Consider the following 17,590-nt stretch of genomic DNA (forward strand, 5'->3'; position numbering starts at 1 on the left):
TGCCCTGAGTGCGATAACGTGCTCATGTAGAGAAAGCTTGATTTATGTGGGCTGCTACAATATAATTATCGTAAAGACGGCGTGAGAGAGTTTGTCATTACTGTTACAGTTATTGCTCTGTACAACTCTCCTTGTGGAGGATTTTTCTTTTTTGCGGGTTTTACAGCGTTGTAAACTGAAACGTGTGTCGTGTTAATCCCCATCTGCAGATGACTTTCCTGTCAGACTTTCTTAGCGCATTTATACAAGGCAATTAAACACAAAAATTGGAGGCTTTGAGCAGAATAAATCAGCAGGTTTTTTTTTTTTTGCAGATAGATTCCCTTTCAGCTACTGGGCTGAATTAAACAACTCTACCACTTGATTTTAACCAATTACCTTCCACAAACTCTGCTCCCATGCTTTAAAATGGAGCGGTTGCTTAAAATGGGGGGTTAATTATTACAGATGAGACAATGAGAATCAAGTCAGTTGTAATTACGCCCTGGCATTATTACAAATAAGGCACAGGATCTGTTCGATTCAACCAATTTTGTCTTCTTACACATTGCTCTGGGAGAGAAATTGCAGACGTATGATGAATGTAAACAGAGAAAGCAAAATCGAGAGTGTAAAAGTTTTACCCTTATACGATACCTTGATGACATTATACAACCCCAATTCCAGAAAAGTTGAGACAGTGTGTAAAATGCAAATTCAAAACAGATTGCAATGATTTGCAAATCTCATAAACCCATATTTTACTCACAATAGAACATGGAAAACATCATCAGATGTTTACAATGAGGTAGTGTATCATTTTAAGGAAAATATTTTTTTAATTTGACGGCTGCAACATGTCCCAAAAAAGTTGGGACGGGGCAACAAAAGTCTGGATAAGTAAGTGTTATCAAAATAAATTTGCAAATAATAAGGTTAATTGACAACAGGTCAGTAAGATGATTCGGTATTACCGTAATTTCCGGACTATAAAGCGCAACCATATATAAGCCGCACCCAATGAATTTGACAAATATTTTTATTTTGAACATAAATAAGCCGCACCTGTCTATAAGCTGCAGGTGTCTACACTGAAACTAATGAACAGGCTTTAACGAAAGACAGTGTCTGTTACACGGTGTAACGGGTGAAATATGTTGTGGCTCCTTTAAGAGCAGAGCGGCATTTTGGGAATAGCCTGTTGCAGCATTTTTCCGGTATTACTGCATATGTGCAAGTTTCTTTGACTAACCCGTAACGCTGTTGCCAAGAAAAACAAAAAAGCACAGGTTTTGGAAACCTGTCTGTGCTTATATGATTTCTGTTGCAACTGGAGTTAGCGAGCTCTCCCTTGACCCATTAACTACTTCTCTCGGGAGTTTTTCTTTTGACATCGTCGTACGTTTAAAAATCACCCGGTGAAAGCTTTTCTCCCGAAGCCGTGCAGCTCAGAACACAGATGAGGTGCGTTTTTTGTTTCCGTTCGGAAATTTAATTCTTCTAATGTTATGTCACTCAGTTATTTGGCTTGAATTTTGTGAAACCGGGAAAAACCCAGGAAAAATTCATAAATTAGCCGCTTCGTTGTTTAAGCCGCGGGGTTCAAAACGTGGAAAAAAAGTAGCGGCTTATAGTCCGAAAAATACGGTACTAGTGTATCGGTCATGGCAACTGCTGGCTCACAACATTGTTTCTCTCCATTTTGGCATTCCATCCGACACTGAGACGTCGTTTTCAGCATTGCTTTTTGAAAACGTTTGTGAACAGTGTGAACTGTGTAAATGGAGGTTTTCGAAAACAATGATGCATTTTGAGTCATTGTCGCAACGTTTCAAAGAGCCAGACAGTAAATAAACAACGGGGGGGAATGCCGAAGGTCAATGTGTCTTACATTTTGCTCATGCGCAGTACAGGGACGTAAGCATTTTCATACGTTTTAGTATGGATGAACAACTTTTGGGAAATGATTGATTTTTATATCGCTCTTGCGTTTTTGAGAATCGATCGTATCGGCAAACAAAATATCGCAAAACTCATGTGTATCGATATTTTCATACACCACTAATAATGTTATGTGGTATACAAAGCCCTGTAAATGATATGTTACTATATATGTTACAGACAGAGTGTTCATTAGCGTCAGAGATTTCGGCCATGCAAATCTCAAATCACTGCTCACTAAATTCCATCAGCATGTGGACTTTGCAACCAAAAAAACGTCCCCGGACGCGTGCGGAGCCTAGCCCCCCACTTCGGTTACTCAGACCACTTCATCTCTGTTATGCTAATTCCAGCATACAGACCACTCGTCAGATGCTCTAAACCGGTTCTGAAACAGGTGGGAACCTTCAGGAATTTTTGAGTGAACTAACTGGGACATGTTTAGAGAGGCAGCAACCAACAGCGATTCCATCAACTTGGACGAGTACACATCATCAGTGACATGGTGCATGCGCTGCTAAAGTATAAAAACTCCGCCTTCAGCACAGGGGACAAGACGGCCTTAGGAACAGCAAGGTCCAAACAATCCATCAGAGAGGCAAAGCGCACACACGCCAAGAGAATCCACGGCCACTTCTAGGACAGCGGAGACACAAGTGCATGTAGCAGGGCATCCAGGCGATCACAAACTACAAGACAACTTTACCTGTCTGTGACAGTGAAGCCTTCCTCCCAGATGCACTGAAGGACTTCTATGCCCGGTTTAAGGTTCAGAACAACATGGCGGCAAGAAAGACCACCCCTCCTCCCAACGACCAGGTGCTCTGTCTGACCATGGCTGAAGTAAGGAAAACTCTATGCAGAGTTAACCCATGGAAGTCTTCTGGACCATTACATTTTCCTGGCAATGTGCTCAGGAATGTGCAGAACAGCTAGCAGATGTCATCACTGACATCTTCAACATCTCCCTGAGCAGCGCCATTTTTCCTACGTGCCTCAAGACAACGACTATTGTCCCCATGCCAAAGAAGTCTACAGTCTCCTGCCACAATTGCACCGATCATAATGAAGTGCTTCAAGAGGCTCTTTATGAAATACATCAAGACCCAGCTACTAACTTCACTGGACCCAAGCAGTTGCCATCATCACAACCCTCCATCTAGCCCTCGCCCACCTGGACAATAAGGACACATACGTAGTAACTTCAGTTCAGCATTCAACACAATCATCCCTTAGAAGCACCTGATTGAGACGCCAAGCCTACTGGACTGAACCATCTCCCTCTGCAACTGGATCTTGGACTTCCTGACCGGTCAGTCTGGATCAGGTGCAGCATCTGAGGAACTGAGGAAAGCCCATCTATTTCCCCTCATCTTGATCATCTTCTACAGCAGGACCATTAAGAGCATCACTGCCTGGTTTGGGAACTGCAACTGACTCGGCTCGCACAACTCTACAGACGCCCGAGAAGATCATTGGAGTATCTCTCTCTCTCCTCTATCACAGACATTTACACCACATGCTGCATCCGCAAAGCCAACAGCATTGTGGACGACCCCACACACCCCTCACACACATTCTTCACTCTCCTACCATCAGGAAAGAGGTGCCGAAGCATTCGCAGCATTACATCCAGAATTTGAAACAGTTTTTCCCCCTCAAGCCATCAAGCTCCTCAACACACAGAACTGAAATGTACCAAACACACACACACACACACACACAAACTTACTCAACTGTGTATTACTGAACTGTTACAACCTGAACTTAAACACACACTCATATCAATTCATACACATCCATGTCTTCAGCACCACCCATATTATATTGGTATCATATTATTCTGTTTACGTATCATATTTACTGTTATGCTGTTTTGCACCTCTCGATTGCTGCTCTTGCTGTTTTTGCACAACATTAGAAGATAGTTATTTTTTGCATATTGTATGTATAACATATTATATAGTAGGCTTACCAGTCGGAAATGGTGTGTTTTGTATTGTCTAGTGCACTGTGTTTTGTCTGCACTGTTGCCACTCTGTTGCACACGATGCACTTTATAGGGCTAAGACAACTTACTTTAGTCTTTATCTCTGTGTTCTATTATGTAGCTCTATTTTGTGTGATGTAACTCTATGCTGTTTTATGTAGCACCAGGGTTCTGGAGAAACATCGTCTTATATCACTGTGTACTGCAGACCTGGGCATACTACGGCCCGCGGGCCACATCCGGCCCTTTGTACTTCCCTGTCCGGCCCGCGTGAGGCCAATCATAAATTATAGGAATGCACCGAAAATTCGGCCACCGAAAATTTTCGGACGAAATACATAAATCACCGAAACAACACGGCAGAAACACAATTGTAATGACGCAATAAAAAAGCGCAGCCAGCACACAGTTATCTGGATAAAACCCAACATGTCTGCGGTGTGGACTTATTTCAATATCTCAGAGAAAGACCCACGGATAGCGATTTGCAAAACATGCAATGCTGAAATTTCAATAGGGGGTGTATCGGCAAAGAGTTTCTTTACGTCGGGTTTAATTTATAACCTGAAATCCAAACATCCTGATTGCCATTCTAAATATGAGAAGAATGCGGCGCAGAAAAGTAAAGTCAATCCGAGCATGCGCACTCCGTCTGTACTATGAATGGTAACAAATAAATAACAATAATTTATAATAATAAATAAAACACTTTTGTAATTGATTTATTCTTTAAATTGCAATGCATTGATTTTAGTGAGGTTAGTACACACTCATAGCCATAAATGCGATGGTTCTAATAATTGACAATCTTTTCTTTCGGTGTTTCAGTTTTCGGTTTTGGCCTTGGTTTCCTCATTTTTGGTTTTTGGTTTCAGCCAAGAATTTTCATTTCGGTGCATCCCTAAAATATTATCGTTGGTGTGGCCCTCTGACACAATTCAGGTTTCTCATGTGGCCCCTTGTAAAAATTAATTGCCCACCCCTGGTGTACTGCATTAGCTATATATGTTTTAAATGACAATAAAAGCTTCTTGAATCTCTCTTGACTTGAGATGAAAATGACAGTCGTGAATGTCGCACCTGTTCTGGCTTGGCAGGGGGATCAAACCTGCTGGCGCACACCAGGAATGAGTCAGGCTGAGGCTTCCCATTCTTCACTTCCGGGTCGTCTCCAAGAACGACGTGGCTGAACATCCTGAAGAAGTCTTTATGGTGGCTCGTCTTCATCTGAAAGGTCAGGCCAGCAGAGCTGGTGGCCACGGCGATAGGGATTTTGTGCTTGTGGAGATGTGTGACCAGCCTTTCCACACCTGGTAATTGAAATAGAAATGCGGCCTGTTAGAGACCCGAGGCAGCGAGACGGAGACCCGTGAGCCCTGACAGATGGCGTCCGATTGGATTTACGTGTCAAGTTGGAAAATTGTCACTTAATTAGAAGAGATCCTTGACCCATGTTTTATTATCCTGAACACTGAACTGATGAAGATGGCTTTAAAAGAGGCACCTCATTCCTTTTGTTCTGCTCGAATGTGCATGGACTACACATTAGCTTATCCTGGTCACAGAATCCTATTATATATTTTTTTTTGCTCTGAAACTCACGCTCCAGGAACAAAAGGTAGAATTAGCTAGCTTTGGGGTGCCGGCCCAAATCGCAGCAAAAGGTCACGGTGGTTGCTCATGCTCAGAGGCGCTCTGCATAATGCGTGCCGCTTTATCAAAAGTTAGTTATGAGCTAATTGAGAAAGCACGAGAGCAAGAATCAGCGATTGTCATGACCTTTCGCAATTATTCCAGCAGTCTCTCGGAATCGGGACGGTTTTACATTCATTCATCAAAAAGCAAGTTTCTCGGCATATATATAATTGCAAAGCAATTGGATGCAATCCTGAAAGACAGAGGGAAGAAAAGCCACATCGCATTTACATTACATTTACATTTATTCATTTTTATCAAAAGCGATTTACAAGTAAAACCGATCCCAGTGTCTTGCCGAGCAGTTGCTGGTTGAAGGTTTTGCCCAAGTGGCTATAAATCGCTTTCTGGTAGCCTAAGGAACAAAACTCACAACCTTCCAGCTACTAACACAGAAAAAAATCTACTGTCAAATACCTGGCATTAGGGAAGCGGAGGGGAAAATACGTTCCTGTATCGCCCGGCTCTCTTCCAGCAGCTCCTCGCTCGTCATGGGCAGATCCAGAGAATCTCGAATGATCCTGGCGGCATCCAATGCCTTCTTTCCCATCACGGTGGACTTGACCTCCCATGTGTACGTCTTCCCGAACCGATCACAGACCTCCTGGAAAGAGATTGTGTACAACCTCTCTGTATCTGCACAGACCGAGAAACTGTTGATCAATAATCTACGCCAGAGATGTTGTGAAAGACAAGGGCTGAACACAACAACAACCCGTCCAGACAAGCAGGATTTCACAGTGAGGGGCTAATCCTTACTGTGCACTTTTTTGGCCATAAGCTTCAGAGGCCAATCAATGATCACCAATGTTTCAATCACGGTACACTATTTTTTCCTAATGACTAATCACTGATCCCCCTTTTTCCTAATGATAAATCACTATTGACGATTGTTCCTAATAACTGATTGGTCTTACCATTTGTTCCACTATTGTTCCTAAAGTACTAATCACCACTATACCCAACAACCAATTTCTGATCACCACCCTTCTCAACGAAAAATCACCATTATTCTTAAGAAAGAATCAATGATCTCTATTGTTCAAAATGACCAATAACTGATCAAGTCTGCTTCCACAATAATAACCAAATTCGGATCCTGACCTTGGACCTGATAAAACATGGTGCACCGACACCAGCAGATGACACGACTGCCCAAACCACCAGTGACTGTGCAAAGTTTACACTGAACCTCAAGCAACATGAATTCTGTGCCTCTCCTCCCTTCTTCTAGACTAAGACCTTGAATTCTAAATGAAATGAAAAATTTACTTGAATCTGAAAAGACGACTTTGGCCCACTGAGCAACAGTCCAGTCCTTTTTGTCCTTTGCCCAGGTTAGACACCTCTGACGCTGTCTCTGGTTCAGGAGCGGCTTGACACAAGGAATGCATAAGTTGTAGCCCATGGACACGTCTGTGTGTGGAGGCTCTTGAAGCACTGACTCCAGCTGCAGTCCACTCTTTGTCAATCTCTCCCAAATTCTTGAATGGGCTTCGGTTCACCTTTTTCTACCATATTTTTTCCTTCCATTAATGTGCTTGGATACAGCAGTCTGTGAACAGCATCTTCTGGACAACTTTTAAGTCAGCAGTCTTCCACATGATTGTGGAGCCTGAACCAGACTGAGACCCCATTTAAAGGCTCAGGAAAACTTTACAGGTGTTTTAAGTTAATTAGCTGTAATGAATCGATATATAAGTTTCATGCGTGAGCTCTGTTTCGTTGTCTGGTGATTCTGATAAAAAGGAGAGACAAGAGCTAACATTCGGGCTTGAAAAAAAAAATAAAAATACACGTTCTACGACCGAGACAACTGAACACTGTCGGCTGCTGGTGAGAGTAAGGCATCTCACAAGGTGGGAGATGTGTACATCCTGGTAGCGTCCCCAATGTGTCATATACGCTGCTATGTTTGTCTGCTATATTTTCCGCTATTTCCATCGTTAGAACAAAAAAACAGTAGGTCAAACCATTGTAACTCAGGGACTACCTGTATTCCCAACATCCAATCACTGATCACCACTGTTCCCAACGTCCAATCACTGATCACCACTGTTTCCAATATCCAATCACTGAAGACCACTGTTCCTAACATCCAATCACTGATTACCACTGTTCCCAAGATCCAATCACTAACAACCACTGTTCCCAAGATCCAATCACTGATCACCACTGTTCCCAAGATCCAATCACTAACAACCACGGTTCCCAACATCCAATCACTGGTCACCACTGTTCCCAACGTCCAATCACTGATCACCACTGTTCCCAATATCCAATCACTGACGACCACTGTTCCCAACATCCAATCACTGATTACCACTGTTCCCAAGATCCAATCACTAACAACCACTGTTCCCAATATCCAATCACTGACCACCACTGTTCCCAACATCCAATCACTGATTACCACTGTTCCCAAGATCCAATCACTAACAACCACTGTTCCCAATATCCAATCACTGACCACCACTGTTCCCAAAATCCAATCACTAACAACCACTGTTCCCAACATCCAATCACTGACCAGCATAGCTGATCTTTGTCTTATCCCTTTGCTCTTCCTTTTGTATTTTTTATAATTTCTTGGCAGACAAGAAACAAAAGCAAGTCCCCCTTTTTTCCTCTGTGTTTATTTCCTGACTACTCATTACCAGTGTGTCTCTTTGTGAGCTTTCTTGACAACCATGGTAGTATATTATACACATTCATGAATATCTTGTGAAAACTCTATTTTATTTAAAGTGTCTCAAAAAACGTCTTTCTTCACAAACCACCATTTGATATGCAAATGACCATGACGCCTCAAATAATATGCAAATTATGCTGAGATGTCACCTGACGACTTTCAGCCACTTTCTGAGCAGGCATTAGTTACTTCCTCCTAATAAAGATTTGGCAATGGTGCTGAGATGAAAAATCTTTCTCTCTCTCTTCCTCACACACACACACACACACACACAACAGGTACTGCACCAAAGGTTCTTCTCTCGCCCCCTTAAAACCCATCGATCACTGGCTATATTACTTTTGTGCCCCTCCGGAGCAGTTCTTGGAAACTGGCCAGGCTGAGGCCAAGACCCGGGTGACAGGACACATGACTGCACTCCAGGCACACATCTTTACTTTGTGTGATACCCAGGGCCCAAATGAAATACAAGTTTTACACACAGGGCCATGAGGGCATGTGTATAGTTGGAGGGCAAAATGGCAGAGGCCATAAATCTATCAGTGCATGTGCCTGGCCTGTGGCACAGTTTTACTGCATATGTGAAGTGTTCATCTGGTCTAACACACACACACACACACACACACACACCAAAGGAACCAAAAGTACTCTACTAATACATCAAATTCAGTCTCACGGCTGAGCCCAATATTGATTCGTACCCCACGTATAGTGCACTAGATAGGGCGGTAACGCAATTACGTCATACAACTACGTAGTGCGCATGTATAGTAACTAGTCAGCCAATTAAGATTCAGCCCAAGTACACGCAGTCCAATGCGGAAATATTTAGGGTTGTATAAACGTCGACGCATTATATTATGTTTAAAGCATAAAAGCACTATTTTTTTGGTAGAAATACGAATATTTTAGAACTAAATAAGTGTTTTTTATTCATTTGGATTGACATGCCCATTCAAAACAATAGAAACCGGTAACCACGAAAACTCTTCTGGATTAAATAGACACCTCACCCACCTAATAACAACCCGTCCATGTCGAAAATCACATGCGTGACTGGTTTATAAGACGACATTGTAAAACAAAAAACTTATTTTTATTTTACGCAAAATAAAAATATAATAAGTTGCTCGAATTATATACAAGCTCATCGGCAAGCGAGGTCCATTTATTACAAGGGAAAATATGGTGGCCAAACAAAATTGAACGCAAAAAGTAAAATGTATAATTTAAGCCATAATTTGTTACTATTATTTATTAAAATTAATTTTGAGCTATTACAGAGTCTTTTAGAATCATAAAACATATTATTCTTATGTCGAAAATATGTCTAATTTAAAAAGTGATACGGTTGGAAACTCCGAGATAGTTACAGTGGTCCAGCATTTCCCTGCAGTGCATTATGGGAATTGTAGTAAGGTGGATAAACGAATAGCCGAGTTACACAAAATAGCCAAAAAAGAACAAATTTCTTCTTCTAAGTTTTTGGTTGTTTGTTTACTGTAAATGCACACTGAAGCAGCATATATTCACTAATAATATTTTATAATGTTCATTATTATATTATTTAATTTTAGCATTTGTTCTTTCTTCTTTCGTCAAGCAGTGTTGGCTGTAATAATGATTTCTGTATAATAAGATTTATAGATTGTCCAGCAAAACAGAAATCACTGGTGCGGCCAATGCACTCAAACAATATATTTTTATAAAAAAAAAAAAAAATAATCGTTATAATCATTTCCTAGATTTTACAAAGAACCTCTTTTCATCTATAATCTGTTGTTTATCCACTAAATGAAATAAGCTCATTACACTTGTAGTATCAACAGATACCTGCTAATTTCCAGGGTTTAACAGAAGAGCTTGTGTTGTGGTTCAGGCTCCTGTTCGGACACCGGTCTGAAAGCCGGTCAGCCGATTCTCTGTGTCACGCTCACCTACTCAGCATCCCCAGGATGGATCACGGTCCAGTTTTTTTCTTGAAGATCTGCTAACAATCCTGACAGACTTCATTCTGTACTCCGTAGAGTTTCCGCTGGGTAATTGGGAGCGCAGTGTAAACGGAGTGTGTCTCGTTAATAGCACATGGGATGGGGGGCTGTATACGTCTGGGGAATGAGAGAAATCGTCCTGCATGGAGCAGCTAATGAGGCTCTGGATTCCACATCTAATTGGGGAGACTGTGATCGAAGGACGCGAATGAAGCACTGATATAGCTGTCAGTGGAAGATGGAGTGACGAGACAGAGGAATGATGGAGTGAAATTATGAAGAAAAAAAGGTGGAGTGATGGTGTGAAGGAAAGACGAAGTAATGGTGCAAAAAGTAAAGATGGTGTAAAGAAAAGATGGCGATGGTGTGAAGAAAAGATGGAGAATAAAGTGATGGTGTGGGGGAAAAGATGTTTTGATGGTGTGGGGAGAAGATGGAAAATGGAGTGATTGTAGGGAGGAAATAGGAAAGAGGGCGTGGGGAGAACATTTTTTTTCTTCTGGTCCTGAAATAGCAAAAGCTGTTTACTCTAGACCACAGGTTAGTTTTCAAAGATGTCGATATCTATTATTGGACATATACGTACGCTGTACATTAGAGAGAACTTTAACAGGAAGGAGCTGGAATAGTCTAGAGTTATGGCCTGAAGGTTGTGGTGTGATCTTGAGCTTGGCTTATTGTATATCATTTTACTATTGATCCCAAATGTCTGCTTCAGGATCAATAATATACACCCATGCATGCATCCTTGCATGCATCCGTCCATCCATTCATCCATCCATCCATCCATCCATCCATCCATCCATCCACCTACTCTAGCCTTATGCATATCAGTACTACACCCTTATTAAATTAGTGTCCATCTCTTGAGAAGAAAACTGAAAAATCTGGAAATAAACTGTAATGAATACTATAGTGATACTGAACATGTAGTCAGTTTCACTGGCAATTAATTTGAGGGAATCAGGAAGTACTTATATTTAGATGAAGGGGTTGGATGGATGGATGGATTGATTGGATGGATGGACAGAAACTTATCTTGAAAGGGGAAGTCTGGTGAAAAATGTCAAACACCACACAGTCACTCATGAACAGATTCAAACCCCTTGGAGTTTCTTCCTGATCAACACTATGCCCAAAAATAAGTAAGTAAATAAATAAATAAATAAATAGATAGATAGATAGATAGATAGATAGATAGATAGATAGATAGATAGATAGATAGATAGATAGATAGATAGATAGATAGATAGATAGATAGATAGATAGATAGATAGATAATTTATTTTGTACATTTTATGTTCGTTTATTATTGTCTCAAAGCAGCTTTTACAGATTTAAGAATTATAGAGCAAAAACATTTTAATATAAGTGAATTTATGTCACAATTAATTGTGTATTTCACAAAATCCTACCAAACACAGTCTTGTATAAGTGAAAAAAATACATTATTATAACCTAGTCCTGGACATCATCATCATTGCATCCAGTAATACCATTTTTTCCCCTCTAATCTATTTCCAGCTTTTGCTTAAATCTGCTGACTGTGCAGTTCCAGAGATGGAGAAAGAAGGCACAGTGTTTTGACACATCGCTTCACAGTATTTTGATACTGAGTGCTATTTGTGGCAAACTCACAGAAGATCTTCTTTTTTCCCCCACAGCCAGAGCGTCTCACGTCTCGGTTTCGTCCTCGACCTTTCTCTCGTACCATGTTTCCTTTAGGATGATTAGACTTTTCGTTCATTTTTCATTTATATTTTTTCGGCATTTTAGCAGACGCTCGTGTCCAGAGTGATGTAAGAAAGTGCTTTGAAAAGTAACAATGAATAAATATACACCGATAAATTACAACTTAAGATAAATCAGCCTACATTTTGGTTAAGGGGTTTTCTTTTTTTATACATTTTTTTTTTTTATTTAATTTAATTTTTTTCCTCACACAGAAATCAACACAAACATTATAATGATTTGGACCCTGGATTCGTAAGTGTCTGTGTGTGCTGAGGTTTAGATCAAGTAGAAACGCAATACATTAAGCTGAGCATCAGTAGTGTTTCACAGAAAGAACTCCATTTCACACAGTAAAAGTACAATTACACATGAGATTTTTCTCCCATGATTCATTTATTTCCTTATGTTTGCTGATTTTCTTTGTTTTCTATTAATTAATCATTTAATTTATGTATTTATACATTCAATATATTTACATTATATAGTCTAAGTATTTTGATGCGGTAGCATTTAATTTAGCTTTCACTTGATCAAAACTGTTGCAGCATGACAAAACCCCTGTGCACAATGCCATCTTTATTAAGGTATGCTTCACATGAGTTGCAACATGTGGAAGATCTCGAGTGGCCTGCTATAGAGCTCCGACCTCAACCCTGCTGTACACCTTTGAGATGATTATGAACGCTGACTGCACCCCAGACCTCCTCACCTACATCAGTACCTACCTTTACTGCAGTGCAACAACCTTGTAGCTGTATAAGCACAAATCTCCACAAACACACTTCAAAATAAAACATCTTCCCAGAATAGCGGAGGATAGTATAGCAGCAGTGAGATGTAAAAAAGAAAAACGAGATTTATAGTCAGTAGTCCATTTACTTTTGTCCATATAGTATACATTTGTCCAAACTTCTGTCCAATATTTAGCATATTTCATTTCACATGAATTGTTTTGCATGTGATATTTCACTAGGATTCATTCATTCAACAATGAACTTGATTCTATTTTCATATGTAATCAGAAAGCACGGATCATTTAATATTCAAATTATCTTTTACTTAAGATTTATTTATTTTCATGTCATTGTTTAATTATATGTAATTCAATTCTTTCACGTCATTCTTAACACGAGTTATTTTTAGATGTTATTCTATGAAAATTTTTTTTCTCATGTTCCATCTGTCTACCTACTCTGAGACATCATGTTTTAGACAGACATCCAGACTGACAGACAGAGAGATCCCAAAGGGAAAAATCATCAAACACCACAGAGAAATACCAAGAACCGAATCAAACCCCTGACTTTTAAACTGTAAGGCTATAAGTCCATCACTGAACCAGGTAGTTTCTCTTCAGGAGCTTCCTGATGTCATGTCATGTCAAGTCATTTTTATTTTTATAGCGCTTTTCACAACAGACATTGTCTCAAGGCAGCTTTACAGAATTTACCAGCTAAGGTAAATGATGTGTATTTATCCCTGATGAGCAGCCATGGTGACTTTGGCAAGGAAAAACTCTCTTAGATGTTATGAGGAAGAAACCTTTAGAGGAACCAGACTCAAAAGGGGAACCCATCCTCATTTGGGTGACATCAAGAGTGTGATTATGGTCTTTAAACCATACAGAACACTGGAGAGTGAGAACTACCATGAGCACTGGAATGTTAGATTATGAGTCATGTCCTTTCTACAGTCTTATACAGTAATTTAAGAACATCATAGATCCAACACCAGCTTCTCCATGCCGGAACACTCAAAGAGGTCCAATGTTGAAACTCCACATGAAATATAGATGTACATGCGATGTACCTGTAATTCTTTACATATATATCTTTACACACAGTTCATTTTCTCACGTATGATTTTCACTTGAATCGTCCATATGTTCATTCTTCTTATGTTTTATTTACCACATATTTCCACAATAAGTGATTTTCCTGTAAGAGCCTGCATTCTTTAATAAAAGCCTACGCGAGTGGGGTTTGATGTTCGCAAAGGATTCATGCGGCTTTACACGTCTCGTTTTTCAATGTCGGAGTCGGATCGTATGCAGGAGTCGTCGCATTTTCGCTGTGATTAATTACACGCTCGGTCTTATAACAAACAGATAAATCTGTCTATTCCGCTCGGCTGGGTCGGATGAGAATTACCATCTAATTTAGTCTTTTTCCGGGCAGCCTATGAAGCCTATGAACAGTGACCTTGTTCAGTGTACGAGGCATATTAAACTCAATCATTAGCATGTTTGACTAAATCGTTACTGAAACCTATCCAGCTATCCCCAGTCAATAAATCGAGGTAAAGCTAACACAGCTAATTTGCACAGCTCATGTCAAAGTGCTTTCCTTAATCCTGTGAATAAGAAATGAAGACCAAATACTGCTGCGGACTTTTCTATGAGTGAAATCAAGCAGAAAATCAGATTTGAGGCACTGATGGTTATTGTGAGTTACAAAGCCACAACGCTTAGCAGAACGCCCCACATCGACTTCCTTTCACGACTCTTTGTTTTTTGTTGCAAAGCATTTTCTTAAATTATCTCTTGTCTATCTATCTATCTATCTATCTATCTATCTATCTATCTATCTATCTATCTATCTATCTATCTATCTATCTATCTATCTATCTATCTATCTATCTATCTATCTATCTATCTATCTATCTATCTATCTATCAGCATAGTGTACATCAGGAAGAAACTCCAAGGGGTTTGAATCTGTTAATAAGTGACTGTGTGGTGTTTGACATTTTTCACCAGACTTACCCTTTCAAGATAAGTTTCTATCAATCCATCCATCCATCCATCCATCCATCCATCCATCCATCCATCCATCCATCCATCCATCCACTTCATCTAAATATAAGTACTTCCTGATTTCCTCAAATTGATTGCCAGTGAAACTGACCACATGTTCACGATCACTATAGTATTCACTACAGTTTATTTTACAGAGTTTTGAGTTTTCTTCTCAAGAGATGGACACTAATTTATTAAGGGTGTAGTACTGATATGCATAAGGCTAGAGTAGGTGGATCTATCTATCTATCTATCTATCTATCTATCTATCTATCTATCTATCTATCTATCTATCTATCTATCTATCTATCTATCTATCTATCTATCTATCTATCCATCCATCCATCCATCCATCCTTCCATCCATCCATCCATCCATCCATGCACCATGCTATATTAGCCATATAGTAAATGATTATATTTCTGAACCACTTGTTGTACCATAATTTGCCAAATTGCAACAAATCACAATCACAGGCTATCACATCACTTCCTAAAAATGAAGTAGCTAATAGGTTGACATTATTATATAATTGTTTAATTGGAATTTGAGAGATATAAAATGATATTTAGTAAATTGAAGTGATTATATTGGTCATTTTGACTACAGTTGAGTGCAAAAGTGTGTACAATCCAAGTGGGTTTGGAAATAGAAGAAAAGCAAAATATATATCTTAAATATATCTTTTTAAGAATATATAATGAAAGGTTTCATTTACAGGGTTATAAAAGATATGCGGTAAATATTACAGCAGAGAAAATACAAAATGAAATATCTGACAAAGTTAATTATAGACTTTTCATAGAAAAAAGTAAACCTCCAATGATTAAACAATTCATCATTCTAAGATTTACATTGTAATAAATTTCAATGTCACATTGCTGTGCTGTTCAACTACCTGTTGAGCTAATTATAGCACCAGGGAGATTGAGACCTTTTCTTTTCTCTAGCTAAAGAGAGCAATGCAGCAGAGATTTTAGTCCTTTAGTCGGAACTTTTCTTACCTTTCTTCTATACACTTCACTCATTTAGATCAGTCATCAAAAAAAAAAATATATCAACATTCACGATAATGTCACTATCAATGCCTCACACTTGTCTTTTTGTCATCTAATAGACAAATGTTGAGCAAAGTCTTTTCCATAACCCATTATACAGCTGCGTTGCGTTCTGTAACTTTGAGTCTAATGTTTGCTTGGAATTCTTATTAATATGATCTTGAACGTCTCAAAAACTGGTACCAGAATCACCAACTTATTTTGATTGTCAGGGATCCACCAGCCACACCTTCACCTATCACTCCAAGCAGCTCTCCCACTTACTGATCAGCTACACCTGGCCCTCATCAGTTCCCATGCTACATATATATATATATATATATATATATATATATATATATATATATATATATATATATATATATATTTTTTTTTTTTAAAGTAAATATATATTCCAGGAAAATATCTTGAACATGGGTAAATTTATCTAATATTTCTTTGGCAAAACAGCTGCCAACAAAAGTGAGTACACCCTACGTGATAACAGCTGTATGGCACTTAACCATGCAAAGCCACATGTCCTATTCTTCATTTTTCTGTTTTTGTCTGCTTGACAGGACCATACGAATGTGTGTATTACAGCATTTAAAATCTTGAGTACAATTCTCTCAATTCTCTCGAGTTTTGTCAAGGACCAAATTGTGATGTCTAGACATCAGAGCATCTCCAAAACTGCAGCTCTTGTAGGATGTTCCTGGTCTGCAGTGGTCAGTATCTAGTGCTCCAATGAAGAAACAGTGGTAAACCGGGGACAGGGTCGTGGGCGGCCGAGGCTCATTGATGGACGTGGGGAGCGAAGGCTGGTCCGTGTGGTCCGATAAAACAGACGAGCTCCTGTAGCTCAAACTGCTGAAGAATTTACTGCTGTTGATGCTCGACAGGTCAGAATTGTTTTGGCAGCAAAAGGGCACCAACACAATATTAGGCAGGTGGTCATAATGTTCTGCCTGATCGGTGTATATTAGCAGGTCAAATTGAAGTGATGCATATAAAAGTATTAAAAAAAGATTATTTTGTGCTCTATCCAATCATATGCATTTTATGTAAATTATTTAGCTAAAGCCAGACTAAAAACTAGCTACTTAGAAACTTTCTTCTCTGATTAGTCAAGTCAAGTTTATTTCTATAGCGCTTTTCACAACAGACATTGTCTCAAAGCAGCTTTACAGAAATCAACAGTTAAGGTGAATGGTGTGTATTTATCCCTGATGAGCAGCCATGGCGACTGTGGCAAGGAAAAACTCCCTTAGATGTTATGAGGAAGAAACCTTGAGAGGAACCAGACTCACCCATCCTCATTAACATTATCCCTCTGTTGTCCGAGGCTAACACTGCATACGACCACCTGATGATCAGCTCACACTTATAAAGTATTAGCGGCAGCTTTAGGATTGTGACAAATAACCTCCAAAGGGAGAAGATGAAGGGCAAATCTGTAAAAGCAAATAAAAAAAAAAAAAACAGCATTATATAACCCAATTCTTCTCATCACAGTTCAGCCCATGACTATTTATATCAATCACTGACAACTGACAATTGTTTTTTTTTGGGGGGAAGAAAAGGAGGATAGCAGTGTATCCCGCATGAAATATTCATACCGCATCTGCAATCGCTGAGCAAACAACGAACTCGTTTTGTTTTTTTCCCCCACTAACGCCATTCGTCTTATGCAAACGGAAGGCAATTAACATCTGAACTATTTATGTAATGCAA

General features: G+C 39.5%; 1 protein-coding gene across 3 annotated transcripts in view; it reads right to left on the reverse strand.

Annotated features, from left to right (window-relative positions):
* LOC124378326 (pseudouridine 5'-phosphatase) overlaps positions 1-9,485 on the reverse strand; it is a 32,516-nt gene extending 23,031 nt beyond the window's left edge. For 2 of the 3 annotated variants that reach the window (XM_046837921.1, XM_046837923.1), the window contains exons 1-3: positions 9,315-9,485; positions 6,023-6,241; positions 4,991-5,220 (exon numbers count right to left, since the gene is read on the reverse strand). In XM_046837921.1, the coding sequence (XP_046693877.1) occupies positions 4,991-5,220; positions 6,023-6,241; positions 9,315-9,372 (507 nt within the window). In that variant the 5' untranslated portion in view covers positions 9,373-9,485. The remainder of the gene's footprint in view (positions 1-4,990; positions 5,221-6,022; positions 6,242-9,314) is intronic. The other variant, XM_046837922.1, reaches the window with a different exon arrangement.
* Between the last annotated feature and the right edge of the window lie 8,105 nt (positions 9,486-17,590).

The sequence above is a fragment of the Silurus meridionalis genome, chromosome 24 (assembly GCF_014805685.1).
Source record: "Silurus meridionalis isolate SWU-2019-XX chromosome 24, ASM1480568v1, whole genome shotgun sequence".
Classification (NCBI taxonomy): Eukaryota; Metazoa; Chordata; class Actinopteri; order Siluriformes; family Siluridae; genus Silurus; species Silurus meridionalis.